General features: G+C 39.7%; 1 protein-coding gene across 1 annotated transcript in view; it reads left to right on the top strand.

Annotated features, from left to right (window-relative positions):
- C1H3orf20 (chromosome 1 C3orf20 homolog) overlaps positions 1-25373 on the top strand; it is an 87969-nt gene that overhangs the window by 42364 nt on the left and 20232 nt on the right. The window contains 4 exon segments of the mRNA XM_047743810.1: positions 2718-2849; positions 7210-7324; positions 8876-8991; positions 8994-9127. Coding sequence (XP_047599766.1) covers positions 2718-2849; positions 7210-7324; positions 8876-8991; positions 8994-9127 — 497 coding nt within the window.

Raw genomic sequence — 25373 nt, forward strand, 5'->3', positions numbered from 1 at the left:
TGGAGTCTGAAATTTGGTATATTTCTCTGAAAGGTGTTAACATTTTTGTTTTAGCAGGCAGTGATCTTGGTCAGACTAACACCACAAACTCTGTTTTACCTGCAGGAGGCAAGAGTTCACATCTCAGTTCAGTTTTTCTGTTTCCCTATCAGTAAGCTATCTTGAGTCTTCCCCTGCTTATGCATGGTTCAGGGATTAGCCAGGGGTATGGATGGTTTATTCATAGAATTTGGGCCTCGGGGCGCCTGGGTGGCTCAGTGGGTTAAGCCTCTGCCTTCGGCTCAGGTCATGATCTCAGGGTCCTGGGATCGAGCCCCACATTGGGCTCCCTGCTCAGTGGGGAGCCTGCTTCCCCCCTCTCTCTGCCTCTCTGCCTACTTGTGATATCTCTCTGTGTCAAATAAATAAATAAAATCTTAAAAAAAAAAGAATTTGAGCCTCCATTTCTTTGGCACCATCCCTTCTGGAATTTTATCCTTACTTTTCTGTGATTGTAGTTTCCACAGGTTCACTCTTTCCCTGGGCCAGGAAGATAGTGGTGTTTTGGCCATGACTGTGGCTTGCCTTCAGGCTAAATCTATAAAGTAGAAATTCATCCTATGCTGGCCCTTTCTTTTGAGTTTTGATTCTTCAAAATTTGCCCACTTTTGTTTATTCTTCAGAGTCTTTGGGATGTTGTTTTATTGTATTTTTGTCAAGTTCTGTGGTTGGGTCAGCCTGGTAGGAACTGACTCAGCTATATTGGAAGTACAACCAGCTGGTTAGTTTCTAAGTTGAAGGCCACCATGCTTGGGTCAGCTGTGTGTAGAAAGTTGACTAGAAAGGGAAAAATCAGTGGATGGGGTAGTACAAAGACTAGTTATAGAGTTACTAGCCAGACCTGACATGATGAAGGGTAGCAGCAACATTTCTTAAAGGAACATTTCAGTAGAAGGATTCAGTGGCATTCAAACATCAACTGTAGGGGCTAAATAAGAGGAGAGAGGAGTATAGATGACCACAATGGAGTATGTGTCTGTGTGGAAAAAGAAGTTTCTGAGAGAGTCAGAAATCAATGTAGTTTTAGATGTGCTGATTGGGCTCAGTGGCTTCTGTGATATAATCCTCTCTTAGGGTGAGAGATTAGGGATGATGGATATATGTGATGGATTGGCTCATGAATTCCCAAGAAGATGAGTAGTGAATGAGCTTGTAGAGCACCCATATTTGGGGCATGGGGGAAAAGAAGAGAAACCACCCAGGGAGTTGGCATAATAAAAAACAGTTGTACTGTGTTAAGCCCTCTGCATGTTTTATCCCATGAAATCTGCTCAGTGCCTTAGGAAAAAACTTGTGTTACAGCCCCCAGGTTCAGAAAAGCTAACCAACTTGCCTTAAATTGCTCCACTGGTAAGTAGTAACACTGGTATTTGAAACTTGTCAAACTGTAGCACTTGAGCTCTCAACCACAGCTCTATTCTACACTCCATAGAAGAAGAACAGGAGAAGGTAGGGTTTTTTCTTAAGTGGGAGTGATCAACAAGTTTGAGGATGTCAAGACACTTGGCAAGAAGACAGCCATGGATCAAATGTTTTCCAGACGCTGGAGAGTGCTAGCACACAGACTGCAGAGTATGAGGAAGGGACTCAGTGGTGCGGAAACTGAAATTAGACCTTGGGGCCAATAAGTGGAATAGCAGAAGGAAATGGAAGGAGCAAAATAAAGAGTATTTCCTTACTACAGAGGAGTCTGGGGCACACAGGTCAGGGACATTGAAGACGGAACAGCAGCAGGTGGGGCCATAGACTCCTAGCCCCTTGGGTAGGGTCACTGTGCACACATAACTCTCTGCACATGTGAACCATCCAGGGACCTCATGGGATTGCACTGCTGCATCCTGACAATATCTGCTCATGTGTGTTATGGACCTATGTGGCTTGTGAAGCCACTTCCATAATCTTTATCTTGTTTGAACCTAATACTAGCCTTTCAACTCTTCCTGTTGAGGAATTTGAGCTTCAGAGAAGCTGGCTTGCTAACAGAGTCTGAACTTGAACTTACTTCTAGAACACAAAATTTTCAGTAAGGAGTGATTTGCTGGAAAGGCAGCTCATCCTCCCTCTTTCTGTCTAGGACTGATACATAGGAAAGTCTACCTTTTTGGAAGTGATTTTTTTAAAAAGCTCCTTTGGCTCCTCAGGGGAAGAGTAGTGACATATTTGGGGATTGAGGGGAGGGGACTGAGTTTGTGTGGCTCAGCCCCTGCTGGGTTCGCCTTTGTCAACTGCCCACACACCCACAGAGTGCACTCTGGTGCCTCCTGCCATGTTGTCAGCTTCCCAAGGCAGCTCTGCATACTCTAGAGCAAGGCTCATAGACCTGGTACCTGGGTGCACATGTCTGACTCATAGAGAGTATAGGCTTACGACCCAAGCTGCATCGCCATCTAGTTCTGCTAGAACCAAAGCTGATTTACCTCCAGACACCTATGTCTCTTTCACAGTTGGTTCTAAGGTTGGGCTGGAAAGGGAAGGAGCAGGGATGGGAAGGCATCAGTTACTTTTTCTGTCAGTCCCCAAAGAAAGACTGGAATTCTTTCTTCTCCATGAAAGCTAAATTCCAACTGAAAAGATCTTACAGCTTTCTTGGCCCCAACCCAAGAGGAGTTTTGTGCTTTGTGGTGGAAGGGTGGATAATAGAAACAGAGATTCTCTAAGTACCGTTTCTTCTTCTGCAGGTGAATGAGCAAATGAAGCTGACGGTGCTAAGCCAGGACTCCATCACGGTCACCTTCACCTCCCTAAATGAAAGAATAACACTCTCCGTATCAGCCAACAACTGTCCCCATGGGGTAGCACATGAAAAACGGGTAAGTTAAAGCAGACCAGGTCCGCAGGCCTGACCCCAGGCTGTCTCACTGTGGGCTGCCAGTCCATATCTCAATGCCTGTGCTCCTCCTATCCCTCTATCCCTTATCCCTCTGTATGGGGCAGGGCCCTACCTCTTTCTCTGACTAATGAGTGAATTGCTATTCATCATTCACTGTCTGATGTTAGCACCGTCTTCTCTGTGAAACTTCTATCAGTTAGGAGTCTTTCAGTTGTAATAGCATCCAAAGCAGATTAGCTAACATGGAGAGAAACAATATTGGCTCAGCAAACTGAAAAGTCTGTCAGTAAGCAGCTTTAGGCATAGCTGGATCCAGACTCTCAAATGACTCCATCAGCTCTTCCCATCCCTTGGCTCCTGCTTTCCTCTTTGTTGGCTTCACTCTCAGGGAGTTTCTCTCCTTATGGTGACAAGATGGTCGTGAGCATCTCTGGGCTCATGATTCTACCAGCTTTGTTCTTCCTAGGAGAAAAAGGGCTTCTATTTCCTAAGTGCTCAAGTAGAAGTGGCAACACCAACATTGCTGCCTCTGCCTGAAGCAGCCCGCATGACCAGGAGCACATGTTGCTCTCACAGGCCAGGCTCGAGTAGCATGTCCATCCTGAAAGCCAAAGGGTGTGATCAGCCCCAGCTATACCACCTGGCAGGAACATCATGGTGCTGTTACCAGAAGAGGGAGAGATGATACTGGAAAGAGTAACTACCAATGTGTGTTGATGACCCTCTCCACCACTCCCTTTCCCATCCCTAGGAGAGTCTGCCTCTGCTCAGCCCTCTGCTCAGCCCTCCCAACCATGACTCATCTCTATTCTAGCACTCCTTTATTTATAAACCCATTTTTTCTACCATATTGAGAATTCCCTATGATTCCTACTAATGTCTGTTTCCCCAGGGCTTAAGCACAGGACTGCTTCAGATTAAGTACTTACTAAATGTTTGTTGGGTGGGTAAGAAAACGGTGGAGTCTGGAAGCCCAGGTCTTCTCAGGTCTTCTAGTCATTGGGTCTTATTACTGTGTGTCTGATCCTGAGTCCACATCATGGAGAGAGATGGAGAGGATGGAGGGCACACAGTCCCCAGTTCCTGAGGGGTTTCTGGTCTAGCTGAGAACCCACTTGACATACACCATGAGACTGGTGTAAACAAGGGTTCATTGAAGGAGCAGGCCATTTTCATTGCAAACAGGGCACTTTGCTGGGATTAGTTCACTGTGGAAGGTTCTTGGAACAGGGGCAGAAGGACCACACCTCCTAGTTTCTGCGGGCCCAGTCCCAGTTTATACCTGCCAGCCTGGAGTAATTATTAATAACGTCCTCTTTCACTCTCAAAAGTGTCTTGGTTTGGATGCTCATTTATATGATCATCCACAGGGCAGTTCACCCTCCCCATTTTCCTATCTAGGGCTGAGCAAGGCTTTTTTTTTTTTTTTTTTTTTTTTTTCAGTGTGCTGCAGGGACATTTGCCAGCAGCATGCCACAGGCTCATAGACTCACAGAGCTGACAGAGCCCATTAGGAACAGCTAGCCCAGTGTTCTCACTTTACATGGGGACATGGAAGCAGTCATTTGTTAGGGACCCATGCTATATGAACAAGATACAGAGAACACCTGTGTTTCTCTCAGAGGAGAGGATTGCACCTGTTTTCCCACTGCCTTTTCATTTGAGCAGCATTTCAACTTTATTAATTCATTAAATAATTCAATAAACGTTGATTAGCACTTCCAGTGTGCCAAGTTGGCTGTTGAGATGTAGAAATGGAAGAAATCTCACTCCCTCTAGTCTAAAATATTTTCTGCCTAATGGAAGGGGGTAAATCATTAACACCAGTTGTAATCCAACTGGATTGGTACAATGCGCCAGGGAGAGGGGCACCATGGAAGCCACTGGGGTACCAGGAGAGGGTGTTCGTTAAAGGGGCCCCATAGGAGAACCCAGGAAACTCAGATGCCTGTGACTTCAGACTGCACTGGTTACTTCAAAGAGCAAAAGAAAGGGCTAAGATGATGATCATGCTTATTGGTGAGTCCACCCTGCCCATTTGGTTCCATGCCATTACTCTAAAAATCATTGTTATATGACTAAGCACGCATGATGTATGAGGTCCTGTGTCTATATTTCTTAAAAACCTTTTAGAATGTGTTAAAAAGAAATGTGAGCTTAATTTTCTTACCAAAGGCAGTAGTTATTAGAGAATTGTTCTTTCCCATAAAATGGTAGTAATGCTTCGTTTTCCTAACAACCTCTTATCTGGTAATCACTGGAGCCTGGGTCACAGCTAAGAACCAGGATGGAAGCAATTAAAGACACCCATGAACAGCCAAGAGAGATCACTCTCTGCCCATGTACCAAACATTACCTCCGGGCCTAGGAAAGCCCCTTTATAATTCAAGTTTTATTTTATCTTACCTGAATCCAATCTTAGAAGCAAGAACTAGAAGTCCAGGGCTGTGTTGTCTAATGTGGTAGCCACAAGTCACAAGTGGCTACTGGAGACATGCAGTGTGACAAGTCCAAATGGAGATCAGCCATAAGAGAAAACATGCATAGCATTTCAAAAACTTAACATGAAAAGAAAATGTAAAATTTCTCTCTTGGGAAATTTTTTGAGTTTGAGTATGTGTTAAAAGAGCCACTTTTTTGATATATTAGTTTAGATAAATATGTTTCAAGAATTAACTTCACCTTTAAGAACTTTTTTATGTGGCTACAGGAACGTTTACAACCACACGTGTAGCTTGCATTTTATTTCTAGTGGACTATGCGGGTCTAGAAGGGGACATCTTCATTAGGGAAACTCATAGAGGCATTTTGACAGTGTGAGAGAAAGCTGGAAAGTTATTTATTTATTTATTTATTTATTTATTTATTTATTTATTTATTTAAAAGATTTTATTTATTTATTTGACAGATAGAGATCGCAAGTAGGCAGAGAGGCAGGCAGAGACAGAGGAGGAAGCAGGCTCCCTGCTGAGCAGAGAGCGTGATGTGGGGCTCGATCCCAGAATCCTGGGATCATGACCTGAGCTGAAGGCAGAGGCTTTAACCCACTGAGCCACCCAGGCGCCCCTCGAAAGTTATTTAAAGGGCATCATAACTCAAAAAGTGTAACTGTCTCAGGGACATTAAGCATAGGGCTAAGCAGACCAGTACATTAAAGCAGCTTCTCGAAACAGTGCTGGGTTCTAATCAATTGTCGCTGATGCTGACCCAGAAGACTGACTTGTCATAGAAGTGTCAAGGTCATAACCCCTTCTGTTTGAGAACAGATTTCAGACTAGATAAACAACAGCAAATGAGGAACTATCAGATTTATTATAGGGAACACAATTTCCAAATATTGACTTTACCTGCCAGGTTAAGCATCTTGGAACACTTTTACACGAAATCTGGAGGCCCAGAAAATTGGCTCATGTTCGGTTCTTGGGACTTCCTGAGCTGCAAGGGGCCCCAGAGAAAACTTGCTGACTGTGCAGGCTGGCCCAGGCTAGGAAGAGCCCATAGAGCCTTAGGCTGGTCCCTTCCATTTCTAGGTCTCAGTGTCCCCATCTGTACATGTTAAGGACATGGCTTCCACACTCTCCTGCCTGGGACTTTTATAGTCTGGTCAACTTCTCCCTAGGTCTGTGTGTTGGGGTTGGGTATTGTTCATCAGCAAAATCCATGGCAGTCTAGAAAAGCTGAGGGTGGGAGGTAGGGTTACCTCCTCCCACTAAGTTTCTGTCACTGAGACGCTTGTTAAATGGCTTCCCCAGACACGCATCACCTTGAAAGGAGCCACCTATCAGAGCGACAGGCGGAACGGCAGCCCCAGCTTTTATGGCCCTGCAGCCAGGCTCCTCACTAAATATTTCTATCAAGCAGCACTTTGAGAGTGAGGCAACACCTCAATTTAAATGTTTTTTTTTTTTTTTTTTAGCCCAGAGCATCACCTCAAATCCTTTTTGGAAGCAGGCTAGGTATAAACTACAAATAAATAAATAAAATTAGCCTAGAAGCAGCAGCTGGGGCCAGAGACCAGAAGGATGGCTGAGGCTTTGCTATTAATTGAGGGCATCCTTTATAGAAGTCCTGCTTGTAGGGTAAAGAAGGACATGTAGAGTGACCATCAGTCTTCAGAAAATCTGTCCACTGTCCACCCCATTCTCTCTACCTGAGGCTTCAATTCCACAGAAATTGGACTGATATGCAGGAATTCACTGAGCAGAGGGGGAGAGAGGTGTGTCACAGCAGAGGGGACAGCACCTCCTCCAAACAAGAGCAAAGCCTAGTTGTTGGTGGGCTGGGCTAATAGCTCCTGGTGGGGAGGCAACAATGTTTTCTCCTCCTTGGCCTTTCCCCAGCTGCTGACCCGCATGGATGACAAAATATTTAAGATGAACCGAGCTCTGGCAGAGATCAAGAAGCGGTTTCAAAAGACAGTGTCACAGTTTATGAATTCTGTCTTGCTAGCAGCAGGTAAGGGGCAGAAAGGTGGGGGATGCCTATCCGATAACTTCCTAAATCTTGAGTCACCTCCACCACTGAGGACAACTTTTTACCACTCAGGGAGGTGGGGGGGCAGGGTGACTTCCTCATTGATAGAGGGGGTGACAAGGCTTGGGCCGCTGAAGCAGATACTTGCTCAGAGCCATGTTGCAAGTAATGGTGGCCTTAGCCACCTTCAGTTTCTGAGCACCACCCTGTGTGTCCTCAATGTTTCCCTAATTGTTTTATTTTCCTGGGCCTCCTGTCATTGTTCTGTAACTCTCTCTGACCCACTTCCAGAGGCACTGGTTCACCTTTTGGCACTCTCTCCCGTATTGTCAATCAGCCGTTTGCAGACCCTGTTCCTCTCCTTGAAGACAATCTCAGCAGAAAAGAAAAAAGCAGCCAGCTCAGCAGGCTGTCCCTGTTAGGCTACAGGGCACCCCCAGGGCCAGCATGGTGACCCCAGGACCCCTCCAGCATCTAGGCTCTCCTGCTGATGGGCCTGGAGACTAAGGAAGAGTGACTTCCATTCTATGCTACCCCCTGGTGGGTTACCAGGAAGCTGTGCTCAAAGAAGTTTCTCTCATCCCTAAAGACTCAGTTCAGGGGTGCCTGGGTGGCTCAGTGGGTTAAAGCCTCTGCCTTTGGCTCAGGTCATGATCCCAGCGTCCTGGGATCGAGCCCCGCATCGGGCTCTCTGCCCAGCAGGGAGCCTGCTTCCTTTCCTCTCTTTCTGCCTGCCTCTCTGCCTACTTGTGGTCTCTGTCTGTCAAATAAATAAATAAAATCTTAAAAAAAAAAAAAAGACTCAGTTCAGCTGTATCCCTCCTCCAGAAAGCCTTCTCTGATTTCCCCAGCAGAATGAGTCTTATATTCCTCTGGGTTCCCACAGCACATACAAAATGTACTCTAATTATAAATCTTACTACCTAGCATTGTGAATATTTCTTTGTTTGCCCAACCCCCCTGGAGTTCTCAGAGGCAGGGAACCCTGTTTGGGTCATCTATATATTCCCAGCATCCAAGGAATGTTTTGTAGGTGAATGAAGGAATGATGTTCCCAGGCCTCAGAAGTTTTCAAGTCTAGTAGGGAACTAAAACAAGAATACAAATAAATACAACAAAAAAGTGGATGGAAATTACTTAAATCCAGAGATATAGGGAACAGCATTCTCAGGGAAGAGAACAGTATGGATGCATTGTGTACCCAGCCTGTATAAGTGCAATGAAGGATGCAGAGCTGAATGAAACACAGACTTCTTGGTAGAAGAGGGATCTCAGTTGGGTCTTGACGAATGAATAGAAACAAGATTGATTTGTTCCTACATTCAGCCAGCATTTACCGAGGCCCTAACTGTACTAGGGTTGAAGCTCTGTGCCAGAGAGTAGAGGGGCGGCAGTCCAGCCAGAGAACATGCAAGGGTGGAGGAGTGGCGTGGAAGATGAGCTGAAGGAAGGGCTACTGATATATAGAGCTCCACGGCAGGGCAGGAAAGGTTGGGCCATGAGGGAGAGTGACATCGTGTCTTCTGTTAACAGGGCTGTTCACCATAGAATACCCGGTTAAGGAAGAGACAGAAATCAGTCGAGCCAAGGTAAAATCGAGTCCCTATCTTGAGCGGAGCATCAAGCCAATTTCATACCCAGGAGAAGCTGTTTATTACGATCTCAGTCAGCCCGACCTGAATCCTCAACTGGAGAGTCTTTGAGGGAAGAGCATGGGTCTGCTTCTATAAGCCCCACTCGGAGGAAGAGCATCAGGATCCACGCCAAAGCCGTGGTCACACCCAGGTGGGCTTGCGCCAACATTTCTTTTGGCCTCCCTGTGTCAGGCATGGTGATGGGCATTAGTCTCACAATGGCGAACAAAAGAGATGAGGCCCCTCCCTCTGGGAGCTGAAATGTTAGGGGCAGGAGAAGATAGACAATAAACACATGAATGAATGAAGTCATTTTAGATAGTGATAAGGTCTAGGAATTAAGTAAATCAGGGTCATGGGTTAAAGCAGAAGTTGGCAAACTAGGGCCATTCACCAAATCTGGCCCCACTGCCTGCCTTTTTATGAGTTTTTACCTTTTGAAATGCTTGCGGGGTAGGGGGGGAGATCAAAATAAAATTAATGACATGCACAATGATAAAAAATTTAAATGTTAAGATCCATAAGTAAGGTGTTATTGGAATATCCATGTCCACTCATTTACATATTGTCCATAACTGCTTTCCTGCTAAGGCAGTAATGTTGAATAATTATGACTGAGACCATCTGGCCTGCAAAAACTAGAATATTTACTATCTGGACCTGTATAGAAAATGTTGACTAATGCCAGGGGTGGGAAGTGAATGGGAAATGGGGTGGGATGTGCTAAAGGACATAGCCAGGCCAGGAAGGCATTTCTGAAGAGGTAGTATTTAAATGGGGACCCAGGGTGAGAGATGAGAAATAGGCAGCCACAGAGGAGGATGGGGAAGGAACAGCAGGCAAAAAGGGTAGAGCAAGCAGAGACCTGCAACAAGAACATACCACCATGCTGGTATGTGTGAGGGAGAAGAAAGATCAGTGCAGAGCATGGTGATGAAGAGGGACCAGGGCTGTGAATTGAAGATAGAGAAGTAGGCAGGAGCCAGATCAGGTGGCCTTGTTAGTATTGTAGAAAACCATCCCATAACTTTAAGACAGGAAGCGGTATCATCTGACTCATGGTGTTTTTTAACTTTAAATAATAATAATAAATATATATTTTTTTCTATTTTTCTATTTTAATTTTATATAATATTAATTATATAAATTTCAATATAATACTAAAATGCTGGGGAGGAAAGCATTTTGAAGAGCTCATTCAGGTATTTAATATAATATTAGTAGAATATTTCTATATTAAAAATACAGGAAAATGAACAAATCCTAAGTGTATAGCTCAATGCATATCATGAAGTGAACACACCTTATAACCAAACAAAGGAATAGAACATTACCAGGTCCTTAGAAGTGTGCTCTTGTCCTTGCCCTCCCAAGCCTTCCTCCTAAAAGGGAAGAGTTCTAGCTTCGTATGTTAGTGGGTTTTTTTAAAACTTTACTGAAATGGAACTATTCAGTATGTGTTCTTTGGCATCTAGCCTCTTTTGCTCAACATTATAATTGTGAGTTGTGTGTAGCAGTAGTTTGCTTATTCTCGTTGCTGTGTGGTAACCTATTACTTGAATACACTATGAATTATGCCTCCTAATGTTAATGGATATTTGGGTTGTTTACAGTTTTGGTAATGACAAACTGTGCTAGTGTTAGCATATGTCCTTATTTATGGTTGGTATATGCCTGGGTGTGTGATGGCTGTCCTAGAGTGGGTACATGTCTCACTTGTAGTAGGGCCTGGCCATTTTCGATCTGGCCATGTTCTCGGGTGGTGGTATCAAGTTCAACTCCACCAGCAGCAGTGAGAGCTCCATTTACTCCACATCTTCACTATGCTTGATGTTGCCAGTCATTTAATTATAGCCATTCTGTAATGATGATATGGGCTTTCATTTGTATTTCCTTGGTGACTGTAGAGGTTGAGTACCTTTTGTTTGCTCATTGACCATCTTAGATATTCTCTTTTGAAAATGGCCTGTTTAGCTCTCTCATCTATTTTTCTACCAGTCATGTGCCTTTTCTTGATTTATATTTTGGAGTTTTTGTATGTTTTGTATGTTTTACATGCTGCAAATGATCTTACACTTACTCTGATAATGATGTCTATTGAGGAAGAGCAGCTGGCAAACATAATGTCCAATTTTTAATATTTTTCTTTTTAATTAGCTTTTTATATCTTATTCAAGAACTTTCCCTATTCAGAGACGATGACAATATTCAATGAAGTAACTTTTCTAGTAACCTTTTTATTTTAACTTTCACATTATATTTGTCCTCCACCTGGAAATTTCTGTGGTGATGTGAAATAGGAACCAAGTTTTAATTTTTTTCTCTATATAGTATATATATATATGTGTATATATAGATAGATAGATAGATAAATATATGGCTATAGATATAGATATATAATATACAAGTATTCCAATGTATATAAAAGATTGTAATTTCCCCCAATGATTTTTGGTGCAAATTCTGTCAAAAATTAAGGGTTCTATGTGTATAAATCAGGGGACATTTTCTGGATTCCCTATTTTGCTTCCTACTTGTCCAATCTTTTACCAATACAAAATATCTAACTAAGTATTACAGCTTTATAGTAAATATTGATATACAGGAGACTAAGTACTCAAACTTTGTTGTTCTAAATTTTTTTGCTATTTTTCACCCTTTACATTTCCATATAATTTTATAATCACCTTGTCAATTTAAAAGATATATCTTACGATTTCAACTAGATTGCTAATGTCTTTGTAATATTGGAGTATTTCAATCCATGAACATGGTTTATCTTCTTTAATTAAAATATAATGTATTAAAAAAATAAAATAAAATATAATGTATTATTTGTTTTAGGTCTGTGATTCATCAGTCTTACACTATTCACAGCTCTCATCATAGCACATACCCTCCCCAATGTCCATCACCCAGGCATCCCATCCCTCCCACCCCCATCCATTCCAGCAGCCCTCAGTTTGTTTCCTGAGATTAAGAGTCTCTTATGGCTTGTCTCCCTCTCTGGTTTCATCGTGTTTCATTTTTCCCCTCCCTTCACCTATGATCCTCTGTCTTGTTTCTCAAATTCCTACCAGATCTACATGATATATCTTTTTATTTATTTATTTATTTATTTATTTATTTATGTCTTCTCTAATCTCTCTATAGTTTGTAATTTTCAACATAGAGTCTTTCATTAGGATTATTTTAGGGTATTTAATAGTTTTTGTTGCTATTATAAATTATGCTGTTTTTTAATTTTTAAAGATTTATTTATTTTGAGAGAGAGAGGGAGAGAGGGAGAGAGAGCATAAGCCAGGGGAGAGGTAGAGGGAAAGGGACAGAAATCCTCAAGCAGATTCCCCACCAAGCATGGAGCCTGGTGTCGGGCTTGATGCCAGGACCCCAAGATCATGACCTGAGCCAAAATCAAGAGTTGGACACTCAACTGACTGAGCCTCCCTGGTGGCTCTATAAATTATGTTTTTAATTTAAATTTTCTATTTGTTGCTGCTTACAGAAAGGCAGTTGATTATATCTCGATTTAAATTTACTTCCAGTAAACTTTACTCTTTTTGATGTAAAAGTCTATGAGTTTTGGTAAATGCATAGAGCTGTGTAACCACCACCATAGCCAAGACACAGAACGGTTCCATCACCTCCCAATGCCCACCCCCATATTCCTTCATGTGGCGCCCTTCCATAATCAAACTCTTCACTCACCCTTAGTCTTTAGCAACTACTGACCTGTTCTTTGTAGCTATAGTTTTGCATTTTCTAAAATGTCATATAAATGGAATTATACTTTGAGTCTAGCTTCTTTCACTTAGTATAATGCATGCAAGATTTATCCATGTTGTGGCGCATACCAACATTTCATTTATTCTTATTGCTGTGTAGTATTCTCTTTCAGGGGGCTTCAACACTATCCCCACATTCATATGTTTACCAGAACTCATGGGATTCAGCATATAGTTGCATGAATGTGTGAGGCTTATTATAATGAAAGGATATGTGATATCTCCTTTTATTTCTGATAGTAATTTGGGTCTTCTGTTTTATGTTGGCCAGTCTGGCTATAGTTTCATCAATTTTGTTAATCTTTCAAAGAATCAGCTTTTAGTTTCATTGCTTTTTCTCTTGTTATTCTGTTTTCAATTCCATTATTTCTGCCATTTATTTTTATCTTCCTTTTGCTTGTTTTGTGTATAAATTGCTTTTTACTAGTTTCTAAATTGTAAGCTTGGATTATTAATGAGGCCCTATTTCCTAATATGTATTTAATTCTGTGAACTTCCTTTTAAGTATATTTTGCCTGAGTTCCATAAATTTTGAAATGATGGATTTTAATTTTTATTCCATTTAAAGTATTTCCTAATTTCCCTGTGATTTCATCTTTGGCTCATAGGTTATTTAGAAATCCAATCTCTAATTTCCAAATGTTTGAGGATTTTCTAAGTATCTTTTTGTTATTTATTTTTAGTTTATTTCTGATATCATCTGAGAAAATATTTTATATGATTTGTATTCTTTTAAATTTGCTAAGATTTGTTTTATGACCCCAGAATGTTACATGTGCACTTGAAAAAAGAATGTATTCTGCTCTTGATGGGTGGAGACTAAAGCAAATCAACAGAGTATCATTGACAAGTGTCAGTAAGGTCCAGTGACAGTGCTGTTTAGTTCTTCTGTTTCCTTGCTGATTTTCTGTCTTCTTGTTCTGTTGGTTACTGAGAATAGAGTGTTGATGTCTCTGAGTATGATTGTGGATTAGTTTATTTTACCTAAGTTCCTTAAAATATGTATGACTGTTGAAAGCAAAAATTATAAAATTTTTGAGGTGTATAGATATATGTCTTCAATATATTCAAATTTTATCCTATTTTTACTTCAAGAATCTTGGAGCCATATTGTTAAGTATAGCACATCTGGCTCTTTTATCATTATGTAATTTCCTCCTGATACCTGGTAATTTTTCTTGTTCTGAAGTCCACTCTGTATAATAATAATACACTCACTTCAGATTTCTTTTGATTAGTATTTGCTTGGCAAAACTTTTCCATTCTGTTACTTTTAATCTATCTGTATCATTATATTTAAAGTATGCATCTTATAAATAGCATACAGTTAGGTCTTATATTTTTATCCAACATGACACTCTTTTAATTGGTGTTTAGACCATTTACACTTACTATAATTATTGATATAGTTAAATTTAAGTCTACTATTTTATTATTTTTCTGTTTATATCTTGTTTTTGTCTTTTGGTTTTGCTTTGTTTTTGCTCCTCTCTTCTCTCCTGCCTTCTTTTGACCTGCATGAATATTTTTAATTTTCCATTTTGATTTGACTATTGGCTTTTTAGTATATCTCTTTGAATTTTAATTTTTCTTTTAGTGTTTGCTTTAGGATTTACATTCTATATGCCTTACCTTAAACAGCCTATTTAAGTTTAATATTGCCACTTTAAAGGAAATGTAGTCATCTTACAACCATCTATTATGTCTCTTTATTCTCCCCCCACTATAGTATAGTTGTCAAATGTATTACATCTACATATATTGAAACCCCTTAACAATGTTATATTTGCTTTCAATAGTCATAAATTTTAAAGAACTTAAGAAAAATAGTTTATTATATTTACTCAGATATTTATATTTAGCCTCCATGTATTTGAGTTCTTTCCAACTTTCCTCTTGTGGTTGAGTTCTAGCTTCAGAGTATTGTGGTCTGAAAATATGCAGGGAATGATCCCAGTCTTTTGGTACTGGTTGAGACCTGATTTGTGACCCAGGATGTGATCTATTCTGGAGAATGTTCCATGTGCACTAGAGAAGTATGTGTATTCCGTTGCTTTGGGATGGAATGTTCTAAATATATTTGTGATGTCCATCTGGTCCAGTGTGTCATTTAAAGGCTTTATGTCCTTGTTGATCTTTTGCTTAAATGATCTGTCCATTTCAGTGAGGGGAGTGTTAAAGTCCCCTACTATTATTGTATTATTGTCAATGTGTTTCTTTGATTTTGTTATTAATTGGTTTATGTAATTGGCTGCTCCCATGTTAGGGGCATAGATATTTGAAACTGTTAGATCTTCTTGTTGGACACACCCTTTAAGTATGATATAGTATCCTCCCTCATCTCTTATTATAGTCTTGGCTTAAAATCTAATTTATCTGATATAAGGATTGCCACCCCAGTTTTCTTTTGATGTCCATTAGCATGGTGAATTGTTTTCTACCCCCTCACTTTATTTTTTTTTAAAGATTTTATTTATTTATTTGACAGAAATCACAAGTAGGCAGAGAGGCAGGCAGAGAGAGAAGAGGAAGCAGACTCCCTGCTGAGCAGAAAGCCCGATGTGGGGCTCGAACCCAGGACCTGGGATCATGACCTGAGCCGAAGGCAGTGGCTTAACCCACTGAGCCACCCAGGCGCCCCAACCCCCTCACTTTAAATCTGGAGATGTCTTTGGGTCTTATGGGTCTTAAGAAAATGAGTTTCTTATAGACAGCATATCAATGGGTCTTGTTTTTTTGTTTTGTTTTGTTTGTTTGTTTTAATCCATTCTGATACCCTGTGTCTTTTGATTGGGGCATTTAGCCCATTTACATTCAGGATAACTATTGAAAGATATGAATTTAGTGCCATTGTATTGCCTGTAAGGTGACTGTTACTGTATATTGTCTCTGTTCCTTTCTGGTCTGTTACTTTTACGCTCTCTCTTTGCTTAGAGGACCCCTTTCAATATTTCCTGTAGGGCTGGTTTGGTGTTTACAAATTCTTTTAATTTTTGTTTGTTCTGGAAACTTTTTATCTCTCCTTCTATTTTCAATGACAGCCTAGCTGAATAGTATTCTTGGCTGCATATTTTTCTCATTTAGTGCTCTGAATATATCATGCCAGTCCTTTCTAGCCTGCCAGGTCTCTGTGGATAGGTCTGCTGTCAATCTAATAATTCTACCATTGTATGTTACAGACCTCTTGTCCCTAGCTGCTTTCAGGATTTTCTCTCTGTAACGAAGACTTGTAAGTTTTACTATTAGATCATGGAGTGTGGACCTATTTTTATAGATTTTAAGGGGTGTTCTCTGTGCCTCCTGGATTTTGATGCTTGTTCCCTTTGCAATATTAGGGAAATTCTCTGCTATAATTTGCTCCAATGCACCTTCTGCCCCCCTCTCTCTTTCTTCTTCTTCTGGAATCCCAATTATTCTAATATTGTTTTGTCTTATGGTAGCACTTATCTCTCTAATTCTCCCCATGGTCTAGTAGTTGTTTGTCTCTCTTTGCTAACTTCTTTATTCTCTGTCATTTGGTCTTCTATATCACTAATTCTCTCTTCTGCCTCATTTATCCTAGCAGTAAGAGCCTCCATTTTTTATTGCACCTCATTAGCAGCTTTTTTTATTTCAGCCTGGTTAGATTTTAGTTCTTTTACTTCTCCAGAAAGGTGTTTTATTTCTCCAGAAAGGAATTCTCTAATATTTTCCATGCTTTTTTCTAGCCCAGTTAGCACCTTGATAATCATCATTCTGAACTCTAGTTCTGACATCTTACTATATATATATATATATATATATATATATATATATATATATATATATTTATTTGAATGACTGGTGAATGGGACAGAGCCACCCACTTGATTTTGGGTGTATTCTGGTCTTAGAAGAAACTACCTCCCAAAATTTTAAATAAAGAAAAACATATATATACAAAAATAAGGGTAAACACAATGAAGGGATGGAATATGACTGTAAAGATGAAAATTTAAAAAGATTCTAAAAAAGGAATTGATAAGATAAGAAGTTGGTTGGAAAAAAAAAAAAAAGAGAGAATGTGATCAGGCTGGAGACTAGAACAAAGCCATGCACTAGACTTAGGGTATATTTTGATCTATTAGAAGAAATTGTATCCCAAAATTTTAAAGAAAAAAAATCCTATATGTATACAAAAAATAAGGGATACATATAGGGATATGTATGAAGGGATAAAATATGACTGTAACAATGAACATTTTTAAAGATTTTTTAAAGGTATTGATAAGATAAAATAGTTAAAAGTGTTAAAATATGAAAGAGGAAAGGTTAAAAAAATAGAAAAAGAAAAAAATAAAATTTTAAAAATTTAACTTTGAAAGACTAAAGGATCATAGGGGAAAAGACATGAATCTATGTGTTGCTTTCCCCTAGCTCTGGAGTTCCACAGTTCTTGTTAATCAGTGAACTTGGTCTTGGCTGGATGTTCTTGCTGATCTTCTGGGGGAGGGGCCTCTTGTAGTGATTCTCAAATGTCTTTGCCCGAGGTGGAATTGCACTGCCCTTGCCAGGGGCCAAGCTAAGCAATGTGCTTGGTCACTCTAGGTAGCTTTTGTTCCCTGGATGCTTTCTGTACAGCTTTGGAGAATAAGAATGATGATGGTAGCCTCCAAATCTCTGGCCCAGAGGATCCAAGAGCTCAGAGCCCCACTCCTCAGTGTGCCCTCAGAGAAAAGCAGTCAATCTTTCCCATCTCCCTGGTCTCCAGCCACACTCCGTGCTAACCTGGCCTGTGACTGAGCATTTCTATCTCTGGCACACAGCCCCATTTGGTCTCCAAACCCAGCAGATTACTGCAGTGTGCTCCTGTGCCACTCCTCCTGGAGGAAGAAGGTGAATCTCTCTGGACCTGCCACTTGTGGGGTCCCTGCTTGAAGAACAGTGGCCCAACTGCACCTTGGATCACAGTTTAAGGTAACCCTTAGCTGAGAGCCCCCTCCGTGGCTCCATCTCTGTAGCCGGCTTCCCTGCTTAGATACCTGGAAGCTCTGCCACATTCAGGAACTCCCAGTCTTTCTGTGACCCTGAGGGTCCTGAGACCACACTGTCCCCACAAGGGCCCCACCCCCACTTAGCCTCTGGAGCAATGTCCCTCAGCAGAGCAGACTTCTAAAAGTTCTGATTTTGTGTTCCGCTGCTCCACCACTTGCTGGGAGCCATCCCCTCCCCTCACGGTCTCTTTTCCCATTGCTTTGGATTCACTTCTCTGCCCTTTCTGCCTTCCAGGAAATAGTCAATTTTCTGTTCCTAGAATTGCTGCTCTTCTTCTTTTCTATCTCCTGTTGAGTTTGTAGGTGGTCAGAATGGTTTGATAACTAAGTAGCTGAACCCTGGGACCTGATAATATTTCAGTCTCCCACTCCTCTGCCATCTTGCTTCCTTCCCCACTCTTTTTCAAAATTTTTTGAGGAACCTCCATATTGTTTTCCAGAGTGACTGCACCAGTTTGCATTCCCACGAAATGTGTAAGAGGGTTCCCCTTTCTCTGCATCCTTGCCAATGTCTGTTGTTTCCTGTATTGTTAATTTTAGCCATTCTGATGGGTGTGAGGTGATAGCTCATTGTGGTTTTGATTTGTATTTCCCTGATATTGAGTGATATTGAGCATCTGTTGACCATCTGAATGTCTTCTTCAGAGAAATGTCTGTTCATGTCTTCTGCCCAATTTTTAAATGGATTATTTGGTTTTGGGCATTGAGTTTTATAAGTTCTTCATATATTTTGGATAATAACCCTTTATAAAATATGTCATTGGCAAATGTGTTCTCCCGTTCCATAGGTAGTCTTTTAGTCTTATTGATTTTTTCCTTTGCTGTGCAGAAGCATTTTATTTTGATGTAGTCCCAACAGTTTATTTTTGCCTTTGTTTCCCTTGCCTCAGGAGCCATATTTAGAAAACTGTTACTATGGCCAATGTCAGGGAAATTACTGCCTGTGCTCCCTTCTAGGATTTTTATGGTCTCTCATGTCATATTTAGGTCCTAATCCGTTTGAGTTTATTTTTGTGTATGGTGTAAAAAAGTGATCCAGTTTCATTCCTTTACATGTAGCTGTCCAGTTTTCCCAATATCATTTGTTGAATGAGATTGTGTTTTCCTCATTGTATATTCTTGCCTGTTTTGTCAAAAATCAATTGACCATATGATTGTGGTTTTATTCTGGACTCTCTAATCTGCTCCATTGACCTATATGTCTGTTTTTTGTGCCAGTACCATACTGTTTTGATTACTGCAGCTTTGTAATATAACTTGAAGGTGTGATTGTGATACCTCCAGTTTTGTTCTTTTTCAAGATTGCTTTTGGATATTTGGCTTCTTTTGTGGTTCCATGCAAGTTTTAGGATTATTTATTCTAGTTCTGTGAAAAATGCTGTTCGTATTTTGATAGGGACTGTGTTAAATATGTAGATTGCTTTGGTTAGATGGACATTTTAACAATATTCTTATAATCCATGAGCTTGGAGTATCTTTCCAATTTTTTGTGTTGTCTTCAATTTCTTTCATCAGTGTTTATAATTTTCAGAATGCAGGTATTTCATCTCCTTTTATTAAGTTTATTCCTAGGTATTTTATTATTTTTGGTGCAGTTGTAACAATTGGGATTGTTTTCTTAATTTCTCTTTCTGCTATTTCATTATTAGTGCATAGAAATGCAATGGATTTCTGTATGTTGATTTTGTATCCTTCAGTCTTACTGAATTCATTTATCAATTCTAGTAGTTTTTTTATGGAGTCTTTAGGGTTTTCTATATCTAGTATGATGTCATCTGCAAATAGTGGAAGTTTTACCTCTTCCTGACCAATTAGATACCTTTTCTTTTTGTTGTCTGATTGCTGTGGATAGGACTTCCAGTACTATGTTGAATAGAAGTGGTGAGAGTGGACATCCTTATCTTGTTTCTGACCTTAGGAGAAAATTGCCCAATTTTTCCCACTGAGTATAATATTTGCTGTAGGTTTTTCAAAAGTGATCTTTATTATGTTGAGGCGTGTTCCTCTAGATGAACTTGCTGAGGATGTTTATCATGAATGGATGTTGTGCTTTGTCAAATTTTTTTTCTGCATCTATTGAAGTGATGATATGGTTTTTATCCTTTCTCTTGTTGACGTGATGTATTGTGTTGATTGATTTGTGAATATTGAATCACCCTTGCATTCCAGCAATAAATCCCACTTGATAGTGGTGAATGATTATTGTTGGGTTTGGTTTGCTAATGTTTTGCAAAGGATTTTGCTGAGGATTTTGCATCTATGTTCATCAGAGATACTGACCTATAGTTCTCTTCTTTTGTAGTGTCTTTGATATCAGGGTTTTGCTAGCCCCAGAATAAATTCAGAACAGCTTTCCTTCCTCTTCTATTTTTTTGAATAGTTTGACAGGAATAGGTATTAACTCTTTAAATATTTGATAGAATTTACCTATGAAACCATGCAGTCCTGGACTTTTGTTTGCTGGGAGCTTTTTGATTACTGATTCAATTTTATTCCATATTGGTCTGTTCAAATTGTCTCTCTCTTTCTGATCCAGTTTTGAGAGGTTATATGTTTGTAGGAATTTATCCATTTCTTCTAGGTTTTCCAGTTTGTTAGCATAGTTTTTCATAATATTCTCTTTAATCTTTTTTTTTTAAGATTTTATTTATTTGACAGACAGGTGACAAGTAGGCAGAGAGGCAGGCAGAGAGAGAGGAGGAAGCAGGCTCCCTGCTGAGCAGAGAGCCCGATGCGGGGCTCGATCCCAGGACCCCGGGATCATGACCTGAGCCGAAGGCAGAGGCTTTAACCCACTGAGCCACCCAGGCGCCCCATTCTCTTTTAATCTTTTGTATTTCTGTGGTGTTGGTTGTTATTTCTCCTCTTTCATTTCTGATTTTGTCTATTTGAGTCCTCTCTCTCTCTCTCTGGTTTTGTTTGTTTGTTTGTTTGTTTCTTTGTTTGATGAAGGTTTATCAATTTTGTTGATCTCTTCAAAGAACCAGATCTTGGTTTCATTGATCTGTTTATTGTTTTCCTTAGTTTCTATTTTATTTATTTCTGCTCTAATCTTTATTATTTCTTTCTACTGGTTTTGGGTTTTCTTTGTTCTTTACTAGCTCTTTTAGGTGTAAGTTTAGTTTGCTTATTTGATTTTTTTCTTGTTTCTTGAGTTAAGCTTACATTACTATATACTTCCTTCTTAGAACTGCTTTTGCTGCATCCCAAAGATTTTGGACCATTATGTTTTTCATTTTCATTTCTTCCCATGTATTTTTTTAATTTACTTTTCATTCTTAATTGATTCATTATTTAGTAGCATATTGTTTAAACTCCATGTATTTGTAGTCTTTCCAGATTTTTTGTTGTTTATGATTTCTAGTTTCATAGCATTGTAGTCAGAAAAGGTGCATGGTATGACTCTAGTCTTTTTCAATTTGTTGAGACTTTTTTGTAAAGCCTAATATGTGATCTATTCTGGAGAATGTTCCATGTGTAGTTGAAAAGAATGTATACTCTGCTGTTTTGGGATGGAATGTTCTGAATATATCTATTAGATCCATTTGATCCAATGTGTCATTCAAAGCCACTATTTCCTGTTGATTTTCTGTTTGGACAACCTATCCATTGATGTAAATGGAGTGTTAAAGTCTCCTACTCTTATTGCATTACTAATAATTACTTCCTTTATCTTTGTTATAAGCTGTTTTATGTATTTGCGTGCTCCCATATTAAGTGAATAAATATATAGTTATATTTTCTTCTTGTATTGTTCCCTTTATGATTAATTATATAGTGTTTTTCTTGGTCTCTTGTTACAGTCTTTGTTTTAAAGTCTATTTTGTCCAGTATAAGTATTGCTATCCTGGGTTTCTTTTCAATTCTGTTTGCATGATAAATGCTTCTTCATCCCTTCATTTTTAACCTGCATGTGTCTTCAGGTCTGAAATGAGACTCTTGTAGACCATTACTTTAAATTTTTGATCAGGTATATTACTTATCTCCACTTTGTTTAGGTGTCTTGCTGTGATTTGTCCTATTCTTTCATTTGGGACATATTCCTCTGCCTCGTCATTGTGTCTCACTTTTTGTCTGTTACTGTGTGTTAGGAAAGTCAGCTACATCTCCTGCTCTCAAAAGTAGTGGTCTTATGAAGAAGATGTCCTCTGGTGCCCCGCTATGCAGTGTTCCCTATTCACCAGAATTGGCACTTTAGTGTATTTGTTCTGTGTACCCTGCTGTTGTGGCTGAGCCACTTTGCCTTCAGTCTAGTCATCTGCAATGGCTCTCTTTACCTGTTGTGGGCAGGGTTTAGTTCCTGGTTGTTAATGGGGTCTCCTTGGGCCTGAGTTAAGTCAGACCAGGCATTTTCCAGAGATGCAGTAGCATCAATGTACAGGATGCTTTCCCTGTGTTGTCTCCTGAGAAGCTTTTTTTGGTGGGCAGGGCCTGTAGTCAGACCTTTCATCTACTCCCAGCCCATTGCTGGGCCACAGTTAAACTGGTGTGGGTGGTAATCTTCCCCTCTCCCTAAGGCAAGGGTCACTTTGGAGTGGTGCCAGTCCTTGTTGGGACTGCTTGCATGTTGCCAGCCATGTGGCACTGCTTTGGATGGGCTCTAGCCAAGACAGTATTAGTGGGAGCCTCTCTGAAGAAGAACACAGGAATGGGACAGTGGTGTTATCAAGGTCTGAGAAGGTTTGCTATGGGAAGGGACCTACAGCCCTTGGAAACCATGGCCTGCCACGTTAAAAGAGGTGTATCTGCAGAAGTGTGTGGGGGTAGGGTGCACTGTTAGCAAGTTTGGTAGCAAATGTCAGCATGTTGGCACTGTGCTTGCTAGTTGTAGCTATCTGTGTGTCTAAGCTGGGGGTAGGGAAGGGAAATGGCACTTGCCAGCTTCTTTGTTCCTGGAGAAGTCTCCCAACAACGACAGCCCCTTTAGCACACACTCTGAGGTTGGTAAACAGATCTCCCTCCCGTTTATCTTGGGCAGTTTTCAAATGACTGCTTCTCTGCTGTATCTCCATGGGACTGTTTGTTGTGCTGTCTCTTTAAGGGCAGGGACTCAGTTTCCTACTGTCCTCTCCCAGCTCTCCCAGAGCTGAGCTCACTGATTTTTAAAGTTCCAAGTGTTAATCCCCACTGATTGTAAGAACACAAAATTCAGCTCATCTGGTTTCTAAAGCCAAATGTTATGGGGATTTTTCTTCCCTGTGTGGGTTCCCTGTGATTTGGGTGCCTGATGTGAGGATCTATTTCTTTCCCCTTCTTCACCCTGAAGGGTCCCTCCCTCCCAAAACAGTCTTGAGGGTCCATTTAGTTTCTGACCATGTTTCCACTCTTCCCGTCCTCTTTGATATGGTCATCTCTCTACATTTAGCTGTGGATAGTCTATTTTACCAGTCTTCGGGTTGTTTTCTGAATCTATTACATCTATATACACTGATATGGGTGTTATCTAGTTGTATCTGTGGGACAGGTGAGCTTAAGATCCTCCTACTCTCCCATCTTGTGCATTTATTTTATTGTAAGTGAAGTCAAGCATCTTTTATAATTTCTTTTTTCAATTTTTTATTGTGGTATAAAATGCATGTAAAATAAAAATTATATATCATATTTAAGTGTATTCATTTCAGTGGTATTAAATACACTCATAATGTTATATGACAATCACCACTGTCCATCTCAGAACTCTTTTCATCTTATAAAACTGAAACTCTGTCCCCATTAAACACTAACCCCTCGTTTCCTCTCCCCCAGCCTCTGGCAACCACCACTCTACTTTGTTTTTATGACTTTGACTACTGTAACTACTTTATATAAGTGGAATCACACAGTATTTTTTGTGTGTGACTGGCTTATTTTATGTAGCATAATGTCTTCCAGGTTCACCCATGCTTTGGTATGTGTCAGAATTTCCTTCTATTTAACGGCTGAATAGTATTCCATTGTATATATAGACCACATTTGGTTTATTCATTTATCTGTTAATGGATACTTTTAAAAACAATTTTAAATTTTCTTTTAAAAAGAGAGGAAGGAAAAAGGGAGAGAGAGAGAGAGAGAGAAACAAACCATAAGAGACTCTTACTGATAGAGAACAAACTGAAGGCTAATGGAGGGAGATAGGTGGGGGATGGGCTAGATGGGTGATGAGTATTAAGGATTGTTAAGTATTAAGGATTGTTAAGATGAACACTGGGTGTTGTATGTAAGTGATGAATCATTGAATTCTCCTCCTGAAACCAATATTGCACTGAATGTTAACTAACTAGAAGTTAGATAAAATTTTAAAAGGAAAAAAAAAAACAAAAACAATTTCTTTCAGTATTTTGTAGTATTCATTATGTGAGTCTTTCACTATCTTGGTTACATTTATTCCTAAGTATTTTATCTTTCTTGATGCTATTATAAGTGAAATTATTTTCTTAATTTCCTTTTCAGATTGTTCTTTACTAGTGTATAGAAATATAACTGACTTGTGCTTGTTAATCTTTTATCCTGACATTTTACTGAATTTGTTTATTAGCTCTTACTGTTTGTGTGTGTATATGTGTGTGTGCTCTTTAGGATTTTCCATATATAAATCATATTATCTGTGAATAGAAATAGTTTTATTCCTTATTTCCAACTTAGATGGATTTTATTTCTTTTTCTTGCCTAATTGCTCTAGTTAGAACTTCCAGTACAGTGTTGAATAGAAAAAGTGAAAGTGTACATCCTTGCCTTATTCCTAATCTATAAGGGATAAAACTTTCAGTCCTTTAATGTTGAGTATGATGTTAGCAGTGAATGTTTCATAAATGTCTTTCATCATGTTGAAGAAGTTCCCTTCTAATCCTAGTTTGTTGAATGTTTTTGTCATGAAAGGGTGTTTGAATTATCAAATTTTTTTCTGTATCAACTGAGAGGATCTTGTGGGTTTTTTATCTTCATTTTATTAAGGAGATGTGTTACCCTGATCGATTTTTGTAAGTTGAACCCCCTTTATGTTCCTTAAGTAAACCCTGCTTAGTCATGGTGTATAATCCTTTAATAGGCTGTTGGACTTGGCTTCCTAGTATTTGTTTCATTGAGAATTTTTACATCTATATTCATAATGGATATCCACCTATATTTTTCTTTTCTTGTCTTTGGCTTTGTTATCAGGATAATGCTGCCCTCATAGAATGAGTTAGGAAGTATTCTTTCTTTCCTGTTCCACTTTTTAGATAAATTTGAGGACAATTGGTGTCAGTTTTCAAAGTGTTCGGTATTATTCAAAAGTGAAACCATCTGGGGGCACCTGGGTGGCTCAGTGGGTTAAAGCCTCTGCCTTCGGCTCGGGTCATGATCCCGGGGTCCTGAGATCGAGCCCCACATCGGGCTCTCTGCTCAGTAGGGAGGCTGCTTCCTCCTCTCTTTCTCTGCCTGCCTCTCTGCCTATTTGTGATCTCTGTCTGTCAAATAAATAAATAAATAAAATCTTTAAAAAAAAAACAGTGAAACCATCTGGTCCTGGGCTTTTCTTTGTTAGAAAGCTTTTTTGATTACTGATTGAATTTTTTTACTTATTAGAGGCTTATCCAGATTTTATATTTCTTCTTCAGTCAGTTTCGGTAGTTTATTTCTAGGA

Source organism: Lutra lutra, chromosome 1 (genome assembly GCF_902655055.1).
Source record: "Lutra lutra chromosome 1, mLutLut1.2, whole genome shotgun sequence".
In the NCBI taxonomy this organism is placed as follows: Eukaryota; Metazoa; Chordata; class Mammalia; order Carnivora; family Mustelidae; genus Lutra; species Lutra lutra.